The following is a 25,987-nucleotide window of genomic DNA, read 5'->3' as shown; positions in this document are numbered from 1 at the left end:
GCCAAAGTGCAGCAAGCAACATTTTTCCCTCCACTGGTTTCATTGTTCGCGTCACAGTTTTTAGAGCTCCTGGTGCCAAGTGACAATCCACAGTAAGGACAAATCCAGCTGAGAAGAAACCCAAGTCAAATAATTCACCCTTCTCTATACTAATGATAGCTTAACTGGTTCACAGGTTTCAAAACCCTCGTGTCCAACGAAAGTCATTAGAGTTCTCTAGAAAGAAATATGTACAATTGCTAAAGGGACCATCCAGGGTATCATCTACAATTATTCCAGTTAGCTTGGTATCAATGCTTTGCCTATGGCTGTTATTTGGTTCAATGGCAGAATAAGGCAACGCTTTTAACAATTTGCAATTGAATTCTCCTCTCTCTCTCTCTCTCTCTCTCTCTCTCACACACACACACAAACACACACGCACGAGCGCACATACACACATCAGGCACATGACCCAAAAAATACAAAACAAAAGCATAGAGGGCTTTGGTGGGTGGGGAGGGCATCTAAATAAATAAACATCTTTACAGGTAAAACACTCAGATTGCAGAAATATCACTGAGGTTTTTGAGAAGGCCGTGCAGAGGTTTGCATGCTAGAAGATAACTTTTTTGAGGATTTCTCAGCAGACTGCCTGCCACTGGGAGATGGGGGAACTCCAGAATCTAGCTGGGAAGACTTGGATTTGCGAGTGGACAGCAGGGAATGTTTAGCAGAAGCAGGGTCCTTGGAGACAAGCTGCTCTTTTCCAGCTGCATTTGCATTTGGCTGCTGGGAACCTGGAGGCTGGTGGCCTTTCTCTGCCTTGTCATCCACAGCATTCTTACAGACCGACTTGACAGAGCTCCCGCTAGCCTTTCTAGAGAGCAAGGTTGTCTTGCCAAGATCAGTCGACCGCCGGGTTTCCTTCTGTCTCAAGGCTGACTTGAAGAAGGACAGCCCCTTGTCCTCAGACTTGCTGTCCCTCTTCAGACCCGACCTCATGGTCGTGCTGGGAGAGCGCAGGCTGGCCATGGAGGAGCTCCTGACGTGTTTCCCGTCCCCTCTGCCCTCTCCAGCTCTGGCCTGGCTCACCCTAGGGGAGTTGGGTTTGGAGGTGGAGGTGATGCTAGCTCTGTCGGAACCCAGGCTTTGTCTAGAGCCCTCTCTGCTTAAGCTCCAGTCTGAAGTCCTGCTTTTCCCAGGAGGGAAGGGGCTCCTCGTGGCAGTGCCCGAGGCTTTTTTGGCAGATGTGGACGAAGCAGTGTAAGTGAGGGCAGGAGCTGACTTCTGCTTCTGTGGTGAAGGAGATGACACAGAGTCCTGGGATTTGGGTGATGACTCCTTTTTGGATTGGGCAAGGGCAGGGGATGAATGCCTTCCACTGGCCCTGGAAGAAGAATCTGCTTTGCTTCGAGAGCGGGAAGGCTTTAGAGAAACTTTTACAGGAAGAGGAGAAGAAGGAGATGTACTTGAAAGAGACGATTCTTGGCTTGCCAAGGCTGGTCTCCCCTTCCGCAAGCTTTTATCTGGCTCACTACCACCTTTGGAACTGGGGGATCTCTTGGTTGTACTCTCTGGTTTCTTTTTGAGTGAGCCCGGGCGGCTCGGGGGTTTCGCCTCTTTGACTGGAGAGCTGTCTACAGAATCGCTCTGATCTACATAAGCAATCTGGTTATTGTTATCAAATGGATCAGAGACGGGAGGCAAGTGATCCCCTTGTGCTGAGTGTTTGCTCTGAGTATCTGCAACACTGGAGTTCAATTTGCAGGTGTCCGATTCATCTCTGAACACACCTTCCATGACAGCCAGAGGGGCCCGGCCCACAGACTTGTGCTCACGACGACTGTGGCTATCACTTGGTTCCTGGTAACTGCTAGAAAGGTTCCTCAAGCTACCAAAGCAAGAGATGGAGACCTTGTCATCCACCGCCTCCCCGATCTTCTCCAGCGTGGAGGCAGAGCTGTGAATTGGAGAGTCCCCCGAGAATCGGGATGGAGAATTGGAGCGCATCTGCAGCTTAGCAGACAGGGACCAGGAAGGTCTCATGCAATTTTCATTGACGGCCAAGGGGCTGGTGACGGAAGATCTGGATGACAAGCTCTGACGCTGGACACTTCTTACAAATGGTCGAGTTGAAAAGCCTCCTGAACACGGCAAAGAGAATACCATTAAGCTAAACCAACAAAACATTCTAGTAGTATCCTGAGATACTGAAGATACAACAAAGGTAAGCCATGGAATGACAGGAGCATGACCTTCAGTGCCAGCCCATCTGGGGTCAAGGAGCACCTGTGCGGCTACAACTTCTCTGAGCCCAGTTCCCTTTAAAACAGGGACATTCTAACTCAGAGATCAACAAACTATTCTCTTTACCTCCTTCCTCTACATCAGGACTCAACATACTTTTCCTGCAAAGGGCCAGAGAGTAAATATGTTAGGCTCTGCGGGCCAACCACTCTACTCTGCCGCTGTAGCATGAAAGCAATCACAGGTGACTCAGAAACAAATGGGCACAGCTGCAGTCCAAGAAAACCTTATTTATGAAAAAGGCAGTGGGCTGTATTTGGCCTGTGGGCTATGCTTTGCTGACCCCTGGTCTAACTCACAGGGCTACTGTGAGAACTAAATAAAATCTTAAAAGTCCTGTGCCCAACAGGGCACCTAGCACTCCACCAATGCTCACTAAACATGAGCTATTGATCCAGCTTCTTCACCTTACTGAAGGACATCTCAGGCTCACAAAAGTGAAGTCCTTGACTGAGATTACACAAATAATTAAAGGCAGAGCTAATATCAGAACCCACAGCCCCCTGACCTCCACTCAGTACCACATGTAAGTTGGCCCGTAAGTGTTGACTATAAAAGTGGATCAGTGGGAAGAACTAGAGAGACCTAGATACAGTACATTCATATCCTGAGTGACTTAAAACTTCCAAAGAAACTATTCTAAATTAAATTCCATATATACTTGATACTGTAGCTATGGTATTTATAAAATGCTGTCTAAGATCCTTAGAGATAGGCTCTGTTCTGTGGGCACCACTCAGCACCATTATATGATGATCATGATGCTGGAGAGGATATTGATTTCACCAACTGCACTGTTTAAAAATAGATCGGGGCAAACCATATCTAGGCTTATTGTTAAAATGACAGTGAAGTCTAAGTTTGAAGTCTGTGTTGAAAATAACCTCTACCTAAACAAGCAAAGGTTCATCTAGTCAGTTTTTTATAAAATGCGAGGAGCTAGGAGAATAGCAATTATATTCCAACAGTCTTATTTTACACATAGAGCAACAAGCCAGAAGAGGTCGCAGAACCAGAGTTGTAGTGCAGATCTCCTCATCTGGCATTCTCCTTCCAATCTCCTGCAATTCTAACTCCATTTCGTTTTCCCAGCATTATCCATCACTGCTAGAAGCAGATTACAGCAATCGAAATGCTGGCCCCAGAGTGAGACTTGTTGAAAGATGAGTCACTCTGCTCATTATAGAAGCTGAGCTCACTCTCTCCTCCTTCCAGCTACCCGTACTTTGGCTGCCTGATCCTTCCCACACCACCTGGGGTCCCTGTCAGAACTAAGGTCTGTCCTGCCATTATGCAGGTGCTTAAGTGAAAGTTTAAAAGAAAAAAAGGCAGAGTTCAATTTTTATCAGATTTTCAAAGTTTTTATATTATGACTCTGTTCAGAATTCTTAACAACTACCTCTACGCAAAGGCAACAGTTTTTGTTCTAGATGTTTCTGTACTAAACAGAGCATGCCACAACTGCCTCCACAGAGAGCAGCATGGTGGAAAGGCGAGACCACCAGGCCTGGGGCAAAGCACAAGCTCTCTGAGTCCCTTGCTGCTATTCTGAGCATTTAAAAAAGCACTCTGAATAAGTTAAAGCTCCAGCCTCCACACTGGGCCTTAAGAGTGGAAAATAATGAAGTGGGAGGAGCAAGTCCTGGGTCACAGAGGAAAAGCAAATGACTCTGTTTACATAAAATGTTACTTCTTAGGATTGTAACCTGAAGCTATGCAGCGCCACTCTCTGGAACTGTCTTTGAGTTTTCCTGCAATGTCCTTGGGTCTTAGTTCCTAAACCTGAGGGACCCTTTGCTGTGTCTGTGAGTTACCATTTTGGAAATCTGTCACCAAAGACCACACCCACCGTCATCTTCACTCCTTTCCCCAGCCATCTCCACGGACTCTGAGAGCGAGGCCAGGGAGGTGCGTCTGGAGGAAGCTGCAGAGGTCACGCTGGCTGGCTTGCTCCCTGGGAGCCGGCTCACCCAGTGTTCACACAAGGAAGAACTCGTTGAGCCTGCCAAGGAAGAAGTAGGGATGAAGGTCAGGCCAGGGTCCCGTGGCCAGCCTATGCTGCACACACCCTCGTGAAGGTGCTGTGAGCTGAGCTGGGGTGACTGACGTCTTCACTCCGAGACTGGCATTAACTCCCAGCCCCCATGTGGTGTCATGTCTACTTGAACATCCTCAGTTAAGATGAAAAAATGGAAGGCAGACTCCCACACATGTGGTACTTGTAGTAATAAAATGCAAGTACAGAGATGAATACTTCATAATGCAAAATCTGAGTCCTACGAACTGGCAAGAGAGGATAAGCACAGTGGCTCACTCCTATAATCCTAGCACTTTGGGAGGCCAAGGCAGGAGGACTGCTTGAGCCCAGGAGTTGGGAGACCAGCCTGAGCAACATAGCAAGAACTTATCTCTACAAAAAATAGAAAAATTAGCTGGCGTGGTGTCTCACGCCTGTAGTCTCAGCTACTTGGGAAGCTGAGGCAAGAGGATCGCTTGAGCCCAGGAGTTTGAGGTTGCAGCGGGCTATGATGATGCCACTGCACTGCATCTGGGTGACAGTGCAAAAGCTTGCCTCAAAAAAAGAATTACAAGAATTGGCAAGAGAATGGAATAGACAATCATCCATATATTCATTCTACAAACATTTATCAAGCACCTACGTGCCAGGCGCTGTTCTAAACACTTGCAGTAATATTTCTGACAAACAGAAGAGAGCGACAGTGTACTTTCTCTTAGCCTGTTTTGTAGACATTTTTAACCATTTTCATAATATTAATAATACATATATGTACACACGGCTTTAGGTCAATCTGTCCTGTTTCTGGGATGGCCTTATATATTTAACAGGGCAACAGAAACTGCTCTTGAAATTGAGTACATGAAGCACCATGTCAAGTAGACCTCAAGACGGTGTCGCTTCTGAGAATATCCCAGACTCAAGCAAGCACTGAGGGAAGGCGTAGTATCATTAAAGTCCCCACTCTCTCTTGAGTGAGTGACTACCTACACGCTGGATGGGGTTTCCTGCTGAAGAAATGCTTCCATTTAGCTGCTTTGAACTCACCCCTTCCAAGCTTTGAGAGGAGCAGGGATTAATATTCGCTAACCTGATCACACATTACCATGCTTCCGTCCTCTGTCATATTCTCTTAAAGTCGAACTCTACGTTAAGAAGCATGCATCTCTTTCTTTGGATTAGGTGTGGCTGCATCCACAGCATGTGTGGGTACTGGTTCCTGTGTTTATTAAACACAACAGGCCAGATTCCATCAGGCTGAACCCAAGCTATCGAATACTTCCCCTAATAGAATAGGCCAATCTTCTGATTGGAACAATGGACTATTTCTAGTAGTGGTACATTACCTTTTACAAAATGCTTTCACATACATTTGCCTAACTGGATCCCATAATGACCCCATGAGGTAGGTACTATCGTGACATCCATATTATAGATGGTAACTTCATGGCTCAGATGGGCCTTGCTCCAGGATAACCCCAGGGAAAGACATCAGGGTAGCGTGCCATGCTGCTTTTCAGCTCACTTGTGCATTTATTCTGCAAGTAAACCTCAACAGCTTTCTCTGAGCCAGGTCCTACCTCCACCCCCACATGAACTCTGCTGGTCCACAGCTGCTCTCACACTCCACCATTTCCTGGATTGTAATCATTTTGGTTTCCAGGTTAAACGGAAAAGTGAGAATTAATCTGAGTAAACTGACAGAGTCATGAGACCTGCTGGAGAGGTCCTCTGGACCATTAATTATAATCTTCTGCTCTGGAAAGAAACTGCCCAAGAACTAGAGTCAGCCTCACCTGCCACTGAGCTGTTGGCCGACCATGACGGTATGGCTGTCCGCCTCTGGTAGAAGAGGATGTAGGCCGTCTGCGTGCAGACCTCATCTTCCGACAGCTGCTGCACATCGCTGTCATCGAAGCAATACCAGAGGCCATCCACAGAGTTCTTACAGTAGGCTGCCAAAAAGAGCCCACCATTAGTATCGAGGGAGGCTGAACCTACCATTCCATTCCACCCTCAGACACCATCTCTTTGGTTCATATAACTAATTCAAGAACTTTTTAAGGCTGCGTGTAGTCACATAGGAAGAGATTTTTAAAAAATCCCAAATTCCATATCATACTCAGCCAAAATGTTTCAAGAAATTCCAAACTATTCCAAGTAAATGCAGTTCTATTTTCATCTTAGAAAACACAATATACTTAAACCAGTGGGTCTCAACCAGGGACAATTTTGCCCTACAGGGGACATCTGGCAATGAATGGAGACTTTTTTTTATTGTCACAACCAGGGAGTGTGGGGTGGAGAGTGCTACTGTCATCTAGTGGGTAGAGCCCAGGGATGCTGCTAAACATTCTACAATACACAGGACAGCACCCCACAACACAGAATCATCCAGCCAAAATGTCAACAGTGCCAAGGTTAAGAAACCCTGATTTAAGCATGTTGTAACACTTTAGGATCTATTAGAGACCGAAAATAGTATGAATAGAAATAACAATATTAATGATAGCAGCAGCTAATGTTTGTTTAATGCCTATTATGTGCCAAGCATCTCCTTCAATCCTGAGATTTGTTCAATTATTACTCCCAATTTTCAGAGGCTGAAAAAGATTAACCAGTTTGTCTAAGGCCATGTGGATGGTGAATAGCAGAGGCCAGCTCATTTCGAGTTTATCTAGCCCTTGAGCTTGCACTTAAACCCCTACCCTAACCTGCTTCCCTCAGGGGAAACAAAGCTCCATGGAAGTTCCCTGGTAAACTGAGGACAGAGGAGCTCAGGAACGCATGAGGCCCTCTCTCCAGTTCAAATTCTAAGCCTCAGCTAGAAATAAAGAGCATTCAAGTTCCAGCAAGAGCAGACAAAAGAATTCATGAAGCCAAGTTACACTGTAAGAATATATCAAGGGGTGTTATAAGGTTGATGGAGAAAGGTACGTTTTTATCATTTTCTAAAAATACCCATTTATTGGGGTGAGAATGAATGAGTGCTAGAATATTTAGCTGAATGCTGGAATGGACTTGGCATGACCCCAGAGACAGGGCATATAAGGTCCTGACAGCCATCAGTAGTAACTCCCTCAATAGGCCATAACTCCTTTTGCAAGTATGGAACCTTAGGCAATCAAAGGGACTCAGGCAAGGAAGGGCTGCACCAGACAGGTCCTCCAAAAGAGCAGAATTATAAGCTATGAGTTAAGAGGGGGAGGTCATTTGAAGCCGAGAAGTCACCAGAATTGGAAAGGGAGAGAAGTGAGGCTGGAAGCAACAAATGGAGCTATAAAAAAAAAAAATTGAACTGGTTGGCCAATGGTGTCAGGCCAGGCTTGATGTACAAATGACCCAGCTGGTGATGTAGCTGCTATTCTGAAGTGGAGAGTGGGAGCAGAGCTGTGAGGGGGAACACGCCCAGGGCAAGGTGACAACCTAGCACTAGTATCAGCCTGTTTCTCTTCAGGATGGTCTGTTCTCAGTCACAATGTGGAAACTAAGGCAGCATAGTAACTCATTAATGGGTAGACTACATGTATTTACAAAATAATTCTACTTGCCTTTCTTCCTAGCACTATTTTCTGAAGTGTTTTCTGGGCCAGTGCTACTCGAATTGTGGCTCACAGACTGAAGCCAGCTCACAACAGGAAGCACCAAATTGGAGATAATCACTTAAAAACTTTTATAGCAATCTGATACTGCTGCAAAATTTTTACTGTATTTTTACAAAAATATTGGTTCATGAAGGATTAGAAATTTTTAAAGTAGAAGAAAACAAGTTCTTTATCACAGATAGTACGAGAAGCACTGCTCTAGAATCTTTACACAAGTTAGCCGTACATATACCATGAGATTATAGCTAGCACTAGTGCAAAATGAAGAACACATCAAAATAAACGTTCCAAACGAAAACTTAAAAACAGAGTATCTTCAATTCACCAATGCTGAGTATTTAAAATGTTCTCTAAACCAAGACTCTAAACATTTTACATACCAGAAAAGCAGTGGTATGGCCTAAGCATGAGAAAGGGGAAATGATTCAGAAAATATCTGAGCACCTCCCAGGTAACAGGTCCCATGCGGTAGGCACGATCCCCTCTCGCTCGCTAATGGGGTAGCCAAGTTATAGTAAGGCTACCTGCCTAAGGTCATAGAACTAGGAGAATGGATCTGGCTTCTAACCCAAACTCCTTTTACTAAAGGGTACTGTCTCCAAAGTAGTTGAGGGTTTTCAGGCATTTTCCAAAATCTTTTCTATATAAAGAACATCATGATATGCTAAAATCTAGCACTGTCCTACTTTTCTCAACAATTTCTTGCTGGAAACTACATAACAAGCCAGTCCATATTTTCGTGAGAAACAGTGTTACAAATGGTAACCTGAAGCTGAAGCAGGGACGCTGGCAAAGGCATTCACTATACCAGGTGATTAGTGAAATTAAGTTATTTCTAAGTCCCTTTCCATTCTAAGAGTCCGTGAGTATGTAATTCCATGACTCGGTATCAAAGAACACAGATATGACTAGAATGCCACAAAAGCAAAAATCCGGCTAGACACACAATATTTACACAAGTGGCCCCCATAAAATATAAAATATGTAAGCCACCAAATAAAATATTATCATTTAGATTTGGACAAACCAAAGTACAAGGTAAAATACATTTAAACAATTAAATTTTGTCTTCTATGACCTTAGGGCACCTTTTAAACTTCTCTATCTTCTTTTTCTCCTTGAAAGTGCTTCCGGGGACAAGCAGAGGCAATCCAAACCATTCCAGTATGAGATGCACTCAAAGTTGGGATCATTCCTCTCACAAATAATTGCTGCCTGCAGCATCTAAATAGTTAAAGAACTTGAACTAAAACAGTTTCTAGAATAAAAGATCATCGTATCCAGTCATCTTCCCCGACTCCCTGCTCTCCTGAGAGGGAACAGCACAGGCTGGGGAGTGAGTGTGCAGAGGCTGGGAAGGCCGACAGCCTCCATGACCTTGCTGATGGGGAGGGAGGTTTGGGGCCAACTGCTGGAAAAGAGTCCCAGGGATTTCACAACAACTGGCAGAGCCCACTCACCCCGCACCCCCACCTATATGTTTATCACTGTATCGATCAGTGATCAGCACTAGCTCTCTAGGGTCTTACAGAAACCACTGAATTAATGAAGAAAAACATCCTGGGAAGCAGACGTGTGTAATACATTGAGTGTGAAGGATACAGAAATCCAAGTCCTGACCACCCACACAGATAACCAAATTAATAGTGTTACCCTCATATCCACCACCATGTAAATAGATAAAGCCCTAAAATCTGCCTGGCCTCCAAAAGGTTCATGCATGCCTTTAACCCAATAATTCCTTTTCTTAGACTCAATCTCAAGGAAATTAACCGAATTAAAATTTAGAAAAAGTGAATATGCACAAAGATATTCAACAGTGTTACATTAAAAGTTAAAAACCAGAAACAATGTAGATGTCCAACAATGGGGAATGGTTGAGGTCTATCAACAGAATATTTTGTGGTCATTAAAACAGTGTTTATAAAAATTAAGGGCCAACATCAAAATACTTACGTTACAATACTAAGTGTGAAGCTTGGGACATAGATGCATACACATGCTACTCATTCCTCACTGCGCTACTCTGATTCTGAATTTTTTACCTGTACACCCACCCGTTGGTCCATCAGGTACTGGAGTGCAGACAGCAGGTTACTAATCCCAAAGCTTCTCCTGCCCCTCCAGCACACTTTGACCCCTCTTCTCCTCTGGTCCCGGCCTCTACACACTGGCCACACTTCCACCACAGAATCTATTATATGTCACTCCTCCTTCTAAATTGTATTTGTACCTACATCTCTGCCTACTTGATTACACTCCCAGAAGATAGAGGTTGAGAACTATTCATCTCTGATGTCATAGAGCCCAGTGTAAGCTAGAGATGAGGTGTTCAATAAATGTTCACCTAAACAAAACACACGAATATAATCACCATAGTGCAAAATAATGGCAAAAACTTACAGATGTCAAAATGTTACCTACATATTTAATACAATGGAACATCATTCAGCCTTAAAAAGGAAGGACATTTTGACACATGCTACAACATGGATGAACCTTAAAGACATTATGCTAAGTGAAATAAACCAGTCACAAAAGAACAAATACTGAATGATTCCATTTATAAGAGGTACCTAGTGCGGTCAATTTCATACAGACAGAAAGTAGAAAGGTGGTAGCCAGGGGCTAGTGGGTGGGGAAAATGGAGAGTTAGTGTTTTAATAGGTCTACAGTTTCCATCTGGGAAGATGAAAAAAGTTGTGCAGATGGAGAGTGATGAGGGTTGCACAACAATGTGAATACACTTAATGCCACTGAACTGTATACTTAAAAATGGTAAATTTTGTTAGCGTATTTTATCACAACTTTTTAAAATGTTATCAATGGCTATCTTTGCATGATAAGCTTATAGGTGATGTTATTCTTTCCACCTCTAGCCTCTAAATTTCATATGATGAACATAGTTACTTTTATAAATGAAAAAGTGGCCAGGCATGGTGGCTCATGTCTAGCATGAGCACTTTAGGAAACCAAGGTGGGAGGACTGCTTGAAGTCAGGAGTTTGAGGTTGCAGTGAGCCTTAAATGAAAAAGTATATTTAACCTTAAAACAGAAAGAAAAACCCTTCCAAGTCACTGTAAAGACACTATAAAAGTGCTTCCACAAGCCGGGTGCAATGGTGCTTGCCTATCTACCAGCTACTTGGGACACTGTGACAGGAAGATCACTTGAGCCCAGGATTTTGAAGATGTAGTGAGCTATGACCAAACCAGTCAATAGCTACTGCACTGCAGCCTGGGCAACATAGCAAGACCCAATTTCTTAAGGTAAAAAAGGGGGGTTCACAATCTTTCCAAATCAGGGAGAAGTTAGAACCTCAAAAAAGTAGACAGTGCAATTTAGGTAAACAAAGAATGAATCCTCAGTTGACCAGACAATGTTATCTGCACATACCATTCCCCAGTCAGATAACCGCTGGATAATCCAACTCAGGAAAAAAAAGGAAACATTTTAGTTTATTTGCTCTTGGACAGAGATCCAGAGGATGGAAACTGCCCTCACAGTGGGCACACTGTCTCTTGGAAGGGCAAGTGAGGCTCTAAAGCCAAGTCACTCTGTCACAAGCAAACCCATCTGAAGGACTCGCCAGCACAGACACGCGGCCTCTCGCACTGCAGACCTGTGTAGTGCCCCCCTTGCATGGTGCCATGATGATTGCACACAGCATACAGGTCATAGATGTAGTCCTCAGGGTCCCTTCCAAGTCCATAGGGCCGTCTCCACGGGGACCAATGGGATGGCAAACTCCAGCTGCTCTGGCTTCTCTTAACCACATGAGGTGTCATGTCCAGGCCAGTCAAGGGGAACTTAACCATGTTCTGAAGTTTCATACGCCTGTCTCCTTCCTGTTGCAAGAAAAAAACAAGTTCTGATGATATTTTAATGCAAACAGAGGGCAGATCAGTTTAGGGTGGAATGTGGATCCTATCAGATAAAGTGGTTTGAGTTACCTATCTGATGTTTCCCAAGACACATAACAAAACAGGGAAACCGACAAATAGTTTTAACTATCTACAGGTACAGGTTTCAGCATCATGAAAAGTGGAACCAGTGAGGAACTACATAAAGGGGATAAATGAGCCTGAGTCTCCATTTCCTTGTTTATTAAAGGGTTTTTAGGCTTTTGACTTACAAAAATGACAATTTCAGGTGATTCATCCCGATACGTCTATCACAAGAGGCATGAAAATTAATGAAGTGCCAACTATGTGAAGGGCAAACCACAGTGCCTGGCACAGAAAAGCCATTCAACAAGCAGTGGCCCTTTACGCCCAACTCCCCCAACAAATACATTAAAAGTTAACACTGACTTAGCTTAACATATTCATCTATATGATAATCTTGGCCAATTGGTACTTTCCATTAAACCCATAGGAAAATCCTTTCACATCCAACTATCAGTTGAATAGATATTTACTGAATGTTTCCCGTGTCCTCGGGAACTTTAAAAAATTAATCAGGCATGGATATGCCCACCCCGAGGAGCTATGCAGGGATCTATTAAAGAAAGAAAAATGTTCATAAAAGAAGAGGAGGATGGGTTGTGAATGGTCAGAAAGGCCAGGCTGAAGAATTTGGATATTATTCTTATAGCTAAGGGGAAGCACTGAGGCTTTAATGGTAGAGGTGATGCCACCAGAGTTGTGGGTGAAGAACTGTATAAGCAGTGCATAAAACATGTTAGAAAGGGGAGAGCAATGGAGGTTAAGAAATCAATTAAAGGACACTGCAATTGCAACCAGCTGAAAAGCAACAAAAAGTCTGAACTGGCAGGGTGACAGCAAGAATGGAGAGGAGGCGGCAATGAAGAGGCACAACTAAGTTGAGGAAGTGACTGCCTAGATGAGAGGGACAGTCAAAGACCACACTGTAGGTTTGAGTCTGGGTTGCTGGAAAGATGACGCTGTGCCTTCCAAAGAAACAGAACGCAAAGGACATCAGTCTGCATCAGGGGAAGGAGAGAGAGAAGGCTGGGATCCAAACCCTCAACCACCTTTCCACCTTCCAGATCCCAAAGGAAGTACACAGGGGAAGGCCAATACCCACTCTTCACTACAGTCAGAGCTGAACCCCAAACCTCTGTGTAAAAGTCCTGGCCCTGGGGATTGTGTGTGTCAACGCTGACACCTCTGTTTCCTCTACAAGTCCTGAATATCTCTTGAATCTATTCGCATCTCCCCATCTCCACTGCCACAGCCCTGTTCCAAGCCATTAGCAGCCCACCCCAGATGACTGCAATGGCCTCCCTCAAGACTCCCTGTCTTCATTCTTGTAGCCTCTAATCTGGTCTTCACATAACAGTCAGAATGGTCTTTTCAAAATGCCTACTGGGTAGTGCTGCTTTTCTGCTTAAAACCTTTCATTGGAATCCTACTCTGTTACAAGGGTCTGCTTGGACAACCAGCCTCCGCCATCTCTTCCACCTCAATTCCCACCACTATCCCACCCTCTGGAGCACCAGCCCTGCTGGCCCACTTTCAGCTGCTTGCACGTGCTATGCTCCCTCAGGCCACCAGGCTTTGCACACGCTGCTCCCTCTGCCATTCCATGCATGCATCCCTGCTCCCACCACACCTGGGAAGAGCCTACTCATCTTTCAGTACAAACCTTCCTAACATCAGGCCTCGCAGACTCTGCCAACGTTTACTTCCCATTTACCTCTCTTACAACAGGGCTGTCTAGGACAATCCTAACCTCAGGGAATAGACAGCCTTTTTGGAAAAACTGACTCACAAAGTAATACAACTCAAAGCAGACTTTCTTTGTGTATATTTATGATTCATCTTCCCCAACTATACAACAGCTCCTTGGGAGCAGGACAACACTCATTAATTACATTAGATAGAAATAGAATCTACCTCCCCCAGAAAGGATCTCTACTTACTTTTTTTTTTAATCCCAAAGTACCATACTAAAATTTAGGCACAACATTTACAAATCTAACGCAAACCTTCAGGAACAAAGGCAACATGAACTAAAATGTTTATAATTTAAAGGGTCACAGGATGGTCGAATTTTGCTTTGGAAGAACAAAATGCAACCTCAAATATAGGGGCAAATGGGTGTCTGTAACATACACAGACAGGAGTCAATCAAACAGGGACACCAAAGAACTCCACCTAGCTCATCAGCAGAGGGCATAAGAAACCTAGTCATGGCTGTTTTTTTCCTATTACAGAGGATTTCCTTACCTGTCGAAATCTCTTTAGATGTATAATAAGCACATCGGGCAGAGTCCACAGGCTTAGTGTAATGCTCCCCTGCTGCAGCTGCTTACAGTGTGGGCAACGCCAGGCATCATCTGGGGCAAGCTGAAAACAAAAAGCATGACTTCCATGAAGCACCATTCAAGGCAAGACCTTGTTAAGGGAGACAGCCAGATTAATTTCTCAGCCAGGGCATGGTACAACTCAGAATCTCTACGGAAACTGCATATGATGGCAGTCAATGGAATTGCACAATTGAAGAGGCCAGAGAAGTCACCAAATTCTAAATAGATTTTGGTTTACTGAATAGATTATGCCTCAAAGAGGGGTGGCTAAATTGGTAAATATTGTATAAAGGATGTTAGATGTCACAGAAGCAGAGACTCAGCATACCCCCAAACCCCCAAACGCAACTTGTCATCTTTCCATCAACATGGCTTTCTCCTCCTCCTATTTGTCCTACCTCAGCAAATACCACCACCACCCACCAAAGGCAGAACACAGAGGGTTACCCCAAACCCCCAACCCTTCCCTCTTCCTCCTGCTCCACATCCATCCAAAGTAAATCTCTCTGCCGCTTCTCCCACCTATCTCCACCTCTCCATGCCCACAAACACCACCTTAATTCAGAGTCCTCATGCCGTCTCTCCCCTGGACTTCTTCGAGTCTCCTAATTGTTCTCTTCCCCAAGCACTAGACTGCTCTAAACAGTCCTTCCCCTCCTGCTATCAACAAGAACTTTCTAAATGTCAATCTAAGGTCCCAAATCCACATACATCATCTCTGCAGGGAAAGATTTCAAGATGGGGACATGTCAGAGGTGTTGAAAGGTGAGAGATTTAAACTACTCTGGAGTTCAGAGGGTACATTGGATCTGGGATTGTCAACATGATGAGGTAAGGGAAGCCCTGGGAAAGGATGACAATGCCCATCAAGATGGGAGAGAAAGGAGCCACAGACAGGAACTTGGGCAATGCCTATTTTTAAGGGAAATAGCAAAACTGAAAACCCAGCAGAGCCTGAGGATGCACAGTCAGAAAAACAGGCAAATCTGAAGGCTTCCCTTTGTGGCAAGATGGGGTGGTCATGAGGACCACCATCCTCCACAGAGGTCAAACAAAGACTAAGCAAAGGCCACTGAACTAAGCAAGGTGGGGACACCGAGCACTTCAGAGAGCAACGTCCAAAATGCAAGTCAGACAGACAAGCGCAGTTTTGGAATGAATGAGTGAAAGGAGTTGAAAGCACTAATGGCAAATTTAGGCAGAAAAGAAGAGAAAGACTGGTATGGTAACTTGGAAGGGAAGCAGAACTGAGGGAATGTTTTTCATGACAAAGAGACTCAATTCTGTTTGTCAGAAAGATGGGGAGGGACAGAGTTTGGGTGGGTGGGAGTGAATCAGAAAGTCAGGCTGGAACAGCCTTGTCATCTGGCAAGTCGACCTCTCTGTAACATTTTAATATTCTACCTATGTGGCCATCCTGCCAGGTGCTTGCAGTAAAGAAACAGGTTTTCCTTTGTTTAAATTCCAGTGTATTACAAAAGAATACTTTTATAAAATATAATAAGAATGTCATGATAATGTCTAATAGCTATGATGATTCTAAAACACTTCTCTGATTTCTATATTGATCTCACTGTAAACTGCTACAAAGAGCCAGCAAACCTGCAGACCACACTTAGGCATCACTGGCAGAGCTGACTCCGCCTCACAAGTGAAAGGGGCTACCTCAGCAGGCATCTATTCCACTTTCAGATGGTCTGGTGCAAAGTTCTTCCTCATACGAAGACACAATCACTCTTCTTATAATTTCTAATCTTTAAATTCTGCTTTTTACATAACATTAAGTCCAACTCCTCTCATCCACAAGACAGTCCTTCAAGTGCCTCAAAATAACTATCAGATCCCCAGTTAAGGCCTCCTGTGTCAAAACACACTCAGCCTCATCATGACTTCCAGATGCACCATCCCTACCAACTTTCTCTGGATGTGTCCCAGTCGGCTGTTCTCTTAACAGGGAGCATTTAGAGCAATGAGAAGAGCAGCTCTATCACCATCAGAGTCCTGGACAGTTTCTAAATCACCCATAAGGCAGCATGACAGTGGCTGACGCCCACCTGGCTGTGCTGATCAACGCTGAAGTCACAGACCCCAAAGTTACTGTCACACAGCCTGCTAAGTCCCACCTTCTCCTCTTCTGTATTTGCACTATTATCTTGGGGCCCAATACCGAACTTAACAAGTACTGCTCACTCATTCCAGTACATATTTATTGAACACTTTCTATGTACCAGGCACTGCTCTAGATACTAGGATTATTTAGTGACCAAGACAGATGGAGCATCTGCTCTCATGGAGCTTATGCTGTCTTAACCTCTCTCCATTACCTCCTGTGCTCCAGACACACTGCCCTCATTTCTGTGTTTCAACCACACGACTGCTCTTTTTAGCAGTTTACAGTGAGATCAGTACAGAAATCACAGAAGCGTTTTAGAAATAATCATAGCTATTAGACATTGTCATGACATTCTTACTGTATTTTATAAAAGTGTTCTTTTGTAATACACTGGAACTTAAACAACCAAAAACCTGCTTATTTATTATAAGGTCCTTCCTACCCCAGGACATTTGCTTCTTTTATTTACTTGTTTACCGGCTATAGACTGTAACAACATGAGGGCAAAAACACTGCCTGTTTTGGTCCTTACTATATCCCCAGTAGTGCAGTACCTAGCACATAGTAAGCACTCAACAAACATCTAGTGAATGAATTAACCCCTATAAAATGTGTTTTGCTAGCATTCTCGATCAGTGAGATGTTTTATAGAATACCAATGCTGTCATCTAGTAGATTTGCTCACCTCTAAGCTTTGTGCCATTCTCAAATACCTCCCAAGTCAATTTTCTTTTTAAAAAGCTAAATAGGACAAGGTGCCAAACAAAGTCTGCAATCAACCACTTCCGAAGCCAACTACTTTAAAATTGAGCCCAAAACCGAAAAAAACAAAAAACAAAAAATCGCCCATGTATTATGAAAAACTACTGTTAAAGGAACAAGCTGTGAACAGCTTGGGAAAAAGACGACTCAGTGAGAATATGAAAGCTATTTTCAAATATTTGAAGGATAAGCAAATAGAAGAAAATTAGGACGTCTGAGTCTTAATAAATTCAAGAGAGAGAACACCTGTTGGTCACAGTAACCAGAGGACATATTCCAGGTTAATTTCCGTCACCATCAGAGCTATCCAAAGAGAAAGTGGTGTGTCAAAAGTCTTGAGTAGGCAAACACCTCGTAACAGAAGATGTTTAAACAGAGGCTGAACAATCACCTATTTGAAATTAGGTAGAAGAACCCTATCGTTAGAACAAAGGAGTTTCACAGTCCCCTCCAATCCTGAAATTGCATGATTCTCTATAAAGAGTGGAGAGTAACAACTAGCAGTCAAAATTATGACCCTAAACACTGATGCGAGATTAGATGAACTCCATGTACTCCAGTCAAGGTTTTTCAGGGTATATAAGGACAACACAAGGCCTGGGCCCCACCCACAGAGGTTTATTTATCCACCTATCTGTCCATCCATTCATTTAAATATTTACTGAGTCCCTATTATCTGCTAAGTGGTTGGACCACTGCTGTCTACTTTCTGTCTAGACCTGCACTGTTCAACACAGGAACCACTAGCAACATGTGTTTACTGAGTACATAAAATGTGGCTAATGCAACTAAGGAACTGAATTTATTTTATTTAATTTTAATTAATTTAAATTTAAATAGGTCCTGGCATCTATGTTCTTAGTACCAAAAAGTTGAGAATCATTGTTTTAGTTACTAAAGAAAATAATTTCAAATGTATTAATTAAAAAAAAACCTGATCGTTAACCATTAAAAAGAATTAACTACAAAGGTTTATTTCTAGAGCATTTCAATCAACCAAGGTTTTCTAGACACTTGAACAACTTTTTGTCGAAGTCCTAAAAGCAATAGCACTAAGACACCCATTACGTGTGCAAAACCTACATAAACGTAAAATCATGGGGAGTTGTCTGGGCATAACTTGCTTCTCCATTGTCATCTTGCCATGCCCACCTCCCTCCCACCCTTAGCACCCAAGAAATGCTGCCCAACCTCTTACCCGTTCCTCTTTGGTGTAGAGTTGGAAACACTGAGATAAAGTGCAGGTTTGAGGCTGATGATGACGTTCTCTTTGCAGACGGACACTTTCCGCATCAGGGATATACTCATCTTCAGTATTTACGAACAAGCTGCCATTAGGGGGAAAGGGCATTTATCAGAGAATGTCTTGCAAAACAGACACAAAAATAAAACTGCAGCTTCACAAAACGGCTATAAATTCATAATCAAAAAGATCAATGTGTAAGAAAATAAAAGTAGTGATCCAACTTTCCCATGTTCCAAAATGTTCTTGAAAAGTTCTCTATATACAAACTTATTTCAAGAACTGACTTGGAGTTTATTTTTCTGGGACTGGCCATGAACTTTATACTGATTAAATCATATATTCTTGTCCTTTGTGTCTAAGGGCATGCACCTGACATTGCTTAGTAGAATTAATGGGTCTGTAATAAAAATAAAGGAAATTAGATCTATATAGTAGTTAATGAATATATAGCTTCTCTCTTAGCAGCGAGTAAATGTTCTAAGGTTTTGAGATTGGGAAGAGAAAGTGTATAGGAAAGGAATAATAAACTGCTTAAATAAAGGCTTAACAGCACACCTGGATACTTAAACAAAAGGAGATACTGTGTTTCAGCTAATTTGAAAGATCAAAGGTATACTACCTAAAATGATAATGAAAACAATGACTATAAATTCTAAGTAAAACAATACTCACAAATCTTTTGTCTCCTTGTCCCATTCTACTACTAATTTCACATGAGCAGTACCACCTGGTCCACAGGATTTTAATGCCCTATAGAATGGGGGAAAGGGAGAGGGAAGCCACATATTATTTTTCTAAATAAATTGTTTTACTTAAATGTGATATGTCTTACCTGAAATCATAATGTGATTACTGAAAATCATCATAGCTCCCCATAAGAAAAAGTTTTTAGGGAAACCATTATAACCACAGATGTAATAACTAGGTTCCAAGTGGACTGAAAAATCCTTAAATTAAAATGCCCAATATAGAAATAAAGAGATCGGAAGAAATTTAGTATCACATTATAGGCTGCCCACAATCCCTCTCAGATGTTCTTAATGACCTTTCCAACTTTTTGCCCAATTTCTCACCTATAAAAAGAGAGGCTGGATAATAGTTCCTGGGAACAAATCTGTTCTGACCCCTCTCCACCTCCCCCCCATGTCTAAACTGCACCCTTCCTCTGTAAGGCCACCTCTCCCCCGAGTTCACTAGCTCATTGCCATCTCCTGAGAAACTCTTTAGGCATTCAGTTAACATTACTCATTTAATCTTTTTTATGCTGTGCAACAGTTTGGATCATTAATCAATCTATTAACTCTCATCTCTAAAACCAAACAGTGAGCTTTCAAATAGGAACATGTTGTATACTTTTTTAAAATTCTGAAATGCAGGCACTACAATATTTGTTGAAAAAAATCATTATAATAAAAACAATGAGTTTTTATATTTATGTGTCCATATACACATGTAGTTGGTCCTTGAACAACATGGGTTCGAACTGGTCTGGTACACTTATATGCAGATTTTTTTCAACCAAATATGGATTGAAAATACAGAATTTGCAGGATGTGAAACCTGTGTATACGGAGGGCTGATTTTTTGTATATGTGAGTTCCACAGGGCCGATTGCAGTGCTTGAGTATGTGCAGATTTTGGCATATGCAGGGAGTCCTGGAACCAATCCCCTGCATATACCATGGGACAACTGTATATGTAGTATTAATATTTTACGAATACAAGAGAGTCTTGTAAATATAACAGAAGTATGTACAAAGCACAGAGACAGCAGAATGGAGTGATTAATTCTACCAGGGGAGAACTAAGAACAGTGCAAAGAAAGGCTTAAAGAAAAGGAATTGTGGACAGAGGAAACCACACACACAAAGGCACACATGTAAAATAGCATCGTCTGTTCAAACGATCAACCATGCTTTGATGCTGCTGAAAGTTTAGGATAGTGGAGAGGGGAACAGCAAGGTCTGACAAAAGGGAAGTAATCAGAGTTCAAACTGTGAAGAACTTCATGTACTATGGAAACTTAGGCTTTATCTTTTAGGCTGCAAGTTACCACTTAAGGGTTTCAAGGAGGAATGTGGCCTGACTGGAACGCTACTTTGGAAAACTTCAATCCTGATGAATATGAATGAGTAGTTTATCTGTAGTCCTAGGGCACACACTAATTTGCTTTCCTAACATGAGTCCTCCATGGCTTTTCTGATTTTAAGAAAGATCATGAAACATATCATACTCAAATACAAATCAAAAGTAAAATAAGTACTTAATTTCTAAATAAGCCTAATGAACCCAGCACATTTATGTTGAAATTATACCAGACATCACTTGAAATCATAGATGAGCACATGTGAAATTCTAGAAGGTGATTTTTTTTTTTTTTTTTTACCTTTCTACTGTTGGGTGGCACAGAGGCTGCTCTTCCTGGGGCAGCAAGTATGTTATTCCCACAACACTGACCACACGCAAACTAAATGGGCACACCTGCGTCAAATGTTAAATGAGAATTAGGCTGAATTTCTCTTCAAGAGCACCTGTTTCACAGTGGCATTTCCAAAACAGATTAGAAGTATAGCAAACTGTTTTGAAAATGCTTCTCCATAATATTGTTAGGCTGTTAAGCCACTGTAATACACTTTAAATATGATTTACCCAAATGCAATTTACATATCAAATATATTATGCAAGACAAGTAACATTGCTTTCCCTCAACATTAAATTAATGGTCTTCCATGGATATCTTAACATAGTAATAATTTTTTAAATATACAGATAGATGTACTAAATCCTCTCCAAGCTGATCATATACTAAACTTATTAGATAAATATTATAAAAGAATATGCAGCAATTCAAGAAAAACCTTGCAGAGGCCAGCTCTTTCCATAAAATGAGGGATAAACTCTCAGTCTTGAAAGTCTGAATGCAAGAAATTCAAATTTCACCACAATGACTGTTTCTTTACTGGGTATACATGCATGCTATGCTGGAATATCAAAATGCTTACAAACCTGAATGCAAACCGTGGGCCTCAAGAAATACTTCATCTTCTCCAAAATTTCCTTCTGCAGAAGGTCCCATGCTATTGTCTTCTCTAAGTGCAGCACAAAAGGCAGTCCAAATCTAAAGCATACAAACATTGTAATCATCTTAAAAGTATGGTAATTCCTTTAATGCTATAATCCTTTATTCTTGATCTTTTTAAATGGAATCACAATATAACTAGTTTTAGAACAGTTCTCAAAATAAAAGAAACAGGAAATATAAAGAGATGAACGGCTTAGATTTCTAAATGAAATTTATTAGCTCGAACACCAAAATGTCTTCTAGGGAAGCCATGATATTAGGTGGCAAGGGGACAGGATTAATGGAGATGGTAAGGAAAGGGGGTGGGGGTGGACACAAGTCTAGAAAATGGCATGGGTTACACCTAAAAGGGGTTAGGTGCCAGAGGAATAGGTAGGGCTGGAAGGCCTAGCAGACAGGTAGCCTCTGACAACAAGGGAGCACTGCCAACAAGTGACACTGAAAGTCAGCTCCTACCCCCTAGCCCAGATGGTATCTGGCCTCTACCAGGTCCTAGAAAATCAGAGGCAGTACTATGGATCTTGACCTTAGCTCCACACTGAAATCACCAAGGGAGCTTTAGAAAATAATGTCCAAATCCAGCCCCCAGAGATTTTGATGACATCAGTCTGGAATGTAACCTGAGCACCAAGATTTTTTTAGGCGCTCCCCAGGTGGTTCTCAATGCAGCCAGGGTTGAGGACCACTAGCCTAGGCTCAACTCTCATCCGTGTCCCAGTCATTCAAACCTATTTACTGTTTCCTGAATGTGTCCTACTCTCACAAATCCATGTCTTTGTGCAGGGAATTCCCTCAGCTTGGAACACCCTTCTCACTCTTCCAGGTTACCTCCTACTCATCCACATGAAGACCCAGTGGAGGTATTCTCCTCCAGGAAACATTCTGTTGGTCTGGTCCCTGTGTATACTGTGCTATAAACACTGCCTGTTTCTGCCTCCACCAATAGACTGTGAATTATCTGATGGCAAGAACTGTGATTTATCTTAGTAGCCCAAACAGCCAATGCCTAGAAAATAGATAATGAATGAAAAAAACGAATGATCTAAGAGATGAACTGACTCAGGGCCAGGCAGAAGCAGAGGTGCTAAGATCACCAAGAAACCATCAAACAACCATCAAATTGTTCACTCACAGTATTCCTTAACAGTGAACCTCTCTACCTGAAACCCACTGTGATGTGAAATGAGCTATAAGCACATGTAAACCATCCAACTGTATTTTTCATAAGACAATGTCTTCACTCTTAAGAGACTAGCATCATGAAGGGGATTCCACAGGCTCTTCATTTCATCCCTTCTGTGCCTTAGTCATGCCAAGCTCACCTAGTCCTGGTGTGTTTGCACTGGTTGTTCCCTCTCCATGGGGTCCTTTCCCCGGATGTTCACACAGCTCTCACCAGGGCTCAGCCCAGCTGTGGCCTCCTCAGGGACACCTGCCCTGACCTTTGGAATGTAGTCTTGCCAGCCCCTCCACCCTCACACTCCACCACAATAGCCTGTTTTAATGTCTTCAACATGGTAAAGGCCCGCCTGAAGCTAAATGTGTTCACCTGTTTATAGTCGGTCTGTCCTAACTGGAATGTAAAGTCCATAAGGACACTGACCCTGTGTGTCTTATTCACTGCTGTATCCCGGTGTTTAGAATAGTGCCTAATATACTATAAACACCAAAATATGTGTTAATGGAAATCACAAAGACACTTATCAGCACATTTTATATTTATGTTATTTATCATGCAAGGAACTTATTTCAAAGCAAAATTTTAAAAGGCTAATATAAAGGCTATCCTGACAAATATCAGAAACAGAGTGCTCTCTTCCTGAAACATATCTGTCTCTTGTTATTACTCAGGTTACATTACTATTGTGATATGGTTACTATAAAAGATAGTCTAAAACACTCACAAATTCTTAGAGAGGGCAGCAGACAGATTTGACAGAGATTTCCAACTCCCAGATTTCTGACCTATGAAGCTGAATGAATAGCGGTGTCATTTGCCAAGACAGGAAATACTGGAAAGCCAGTTTTATAGGGAAAGATAATGAGTTCACTTTGGGACATAAGACTGAGGGGCATGTACCATACAAGTAGATATGTTAAGAGTTTTTTTAAAAAAAAAAAAAGCTGCCAAGAAAGTAGCTGGATATATAGATCTAGAGTCCCAGGAGGAGGCCTAAACTGAAAATATACATATGAAATGAGCCTTTAAACTGAGCCTTTCTAACCCATATTCTATCATCCTAATTTTATACTCTCCCCCTCCCAACTCCCCAAATCAGGTTAATTTGTACATATATTTTTCTAAATATCAGAATCAAAAATTAACTACTAAAAGTAAGGATTTTTCAAAATGCTTGAAAATATTAGACTTTTAAAATCTCAGTATCTATTGGGAAATAAGTTGGTTTTTACCTTTTCCCTTGCTGCCCAGTGCAGGCTCGGTTGCACACCAGCAGAACAATCTTGTCACTTCTTGCTCTTGTGGTGGGCAAATCCATTTTCCCTTGCTTTGCTGTTGTTTGTGTAGTAGAAGATAGTCTATGATGATCCAAACCAAATTTCAAGTGATTTAGATTGTTATTTAAGTGAATTCCTAAAAAAGAATAAAAACAACTCATTTTATCCCCTCAAAACTCTTTTCATTCATTCATTCATTACAAAGAAATTTACCCAACGGAGAAAATAAAAAATTATCATTATGTAATTTAAACTACAATCAAAAAAAGGGAACACATACTCAGATTACTCATCTAGCCATTAAGATACTTTCTTTAGCATCCATCATTTCCTTTAAACTAGCCCTACCTATCTTAAAAACTAAAAATTAAAATTCTACACTTCAGTGAATGTTAGATACAATTTCAGAAGGGAAAGTTTGCTGAAATGATCCACCAAAAAAATTTAAAATGAGACCATGCAACCAGCAAATACATTTTTTAAAAAATAAAGATAAGAACATGTGGAATGGTCTTCAATGTTCAACAGCAATTTCTTCTCCCTGATTAACGAGCCAAACTTATAAGAAACAACAGGTAAACTACACTTACTAGACTCAGAGCCATTATAAGAACATGCCAACATGAATACAATCGACTAGACTGAATCCACTCACATTAAATGAACAAAAATGTAGGTTTAACAGGCACAGTACCGATCTTCAGGAATGCCCCAAAGCAGAGAGATCTCCATCAATCAAAGCTACCTAGCAATTTGGGACCTAGCACAACACCCTGCACTTAGCAGGAAGTTAATAAATGTCTGACTAAATACTTGTTCATTTCTTTAATCCTTTGGAAGTACAGCCTAAGGAAATGGTACCCTAACTGGAGAAGAGAAAAAAGAAGCCCCTTCCACCACTACCATAAATAATAACACCAGAAAAAGAATAAAATAAAAATGATTTACACACATGTGTATTCACAGCAGAATTCAGGCAATAACCTAAATTTCTAGCAATACAAGACTTGCTGAGCCTATTATCTCAGCATTATAACAATTTAAAATAATGAGTACATAGTTAATATCAACATAAATTCCAGACAGAGTTTTAAAACACATGCACAAACTAGAAATAAGGAAAAGCTGAATCTTTTTCAAGCTGCCAGAGGGAAGAAAACTTTTTAAGCTTAAACACCATGAAGAAATCACAAAAGGAACAGATTTCACTTCATTAACCACTTTCTTTTTTTTAATTTCAAAATATTAAGGGGGTACAAATGTTTGTTACATGGATAGCTTGTATAATGCTTAAGTCAGGGCTTTTAATGTGCCCACCACCAGAATAAGGTTCACTGTACCTGATAGGTAAGTTTTTACCCCCACCCCCTCCTAACCTCCCCCATTCTTGGTTTCCAATGATCTTTATATCTTTTTGTACAACAGGCAATGAGGGGTCAGTTGTTCAACATAAAGAGATCAGATTTGGGGTTCAGAAAGACCAGTACTGGCAAGAAGGAAAATGAGGATTTGCTGGAAACAAGAAAAACAACTGATGATGAAGACAAAAGATGATGATCTGAACAGACGGCAGTGGTAACAGAAGTGGGAGACAAAGATAGACACAGCAGAAGCAGGAAGTGGGTTAAGAAACCAAGTCTAAATTCTCACTTTTATTCTTTTCTTCCTATTTTTCTTTGTTGGCTTTTTTCCCCTACAATCAGAAATTAAATGCTTAATTTTCTCTTTTAATGATTTGATAAAGTATTTAAAGCTCTGCACTTAGTCTCTAAGCATTATTTTGGCTGTCTTCCAAAGGTTTTTACATGTATTTTCTATTTTCCTTACTATCCAAAATAGCTCTTAATTACATTTATTCTTAGATTTTTAAAATTTGTTTTCGTTTTCCTTGCGCTTACATATTTCTGTTTATATATTGTGCTCTATTTATCCTCTAAATTGGTAAATTTTAAAAATTTATTGAGATTTTCTTTATGGCTTAGTTTACTCTTAGGTTCACTAACACTAGTAATAGTGCCTTTCTACCATAAGTACGTAAATATTATTCATATCTTCTATGTCTTTAATGTTAATCTAATTTTTAACAGGCAAACAATGGCAAGTTTATTAAAAAAAACTCCCACCAAGAATTTTTTTTACAAT

At 41.6% G+C, this 25,987-nt stretch overlaps 1 protein-coding gene across 1 annotated transcript in view; it reads right to left on the bottom strand.

Moving 5' to 3' along the window:
• Positions 1-491: 491 nt before the first annotated feature.
• The window catches only part of USP31 (ubiquitin specific peptidase 31), a 60,660-nt gene continuing 35,164 nt past the window's right edge, over positions 492-25,987 (bottom strand). Inside the window, exons 7-16 of the mRNA XM_012644955.1 lie at positions 23,801-23,981; positions 21,313-21,424; positions 20,693-20,787; positions 18,979-19,056; positions 18,259-18,388; positions 14,106-14,225; positions 11,534-11,759; positions 6,103-6,261; positions 4,139-4,291; positions 492-2,126 (exon numbers count right to left, since the gene is read on the bottom strand). Coding sequence (XP_012500409.1) covers positions 556-2,126; positions 4,139-4,291; positions 6,103-6,261; positions 11,534-11,759; positions 14,106-14,225; positions 18,259-18,388; positions 18,979-19,056; positions 20,693-20,787; positions 21,313-21,424; positions 23,801-23,981 — 2,825 coding nt within the window. The 3' untranslated portion in view covers positions 492-555. The remainder of the gene's footprint in view (positions 2,127-4,138; positions 4,292-6,102; positions 6,262-11,533; positions 11,760-14,105; positions 14,226-18,258; positions 18,389-18,978; positions 19,057-20,692; positions 20,788-21,312; positions 21,425-23,800; positions 23,982-25,987) is intronic.

Source organism: Propithecus coquereli, unplaced genomic scaffold, assembly GCF_000956105.1.
Source record: "Propithecus coquereli isolate 6110/MARCELLA unplaced genomic scaffold, Pcoq_1.0 Scaffold223, whole genome shotgun sequence".
Lineage (NCBI taxonomy): Eukaryota > Metazoa > Chordata > Mammalia > Primates > Indriidae > Propithecus > Propithecus coquereli.
The sequence above is the reverse complement of the archived record's forward strand: the minus strand, read 5'-3'. Positions and strand labels throughout refer to the sequence as shown.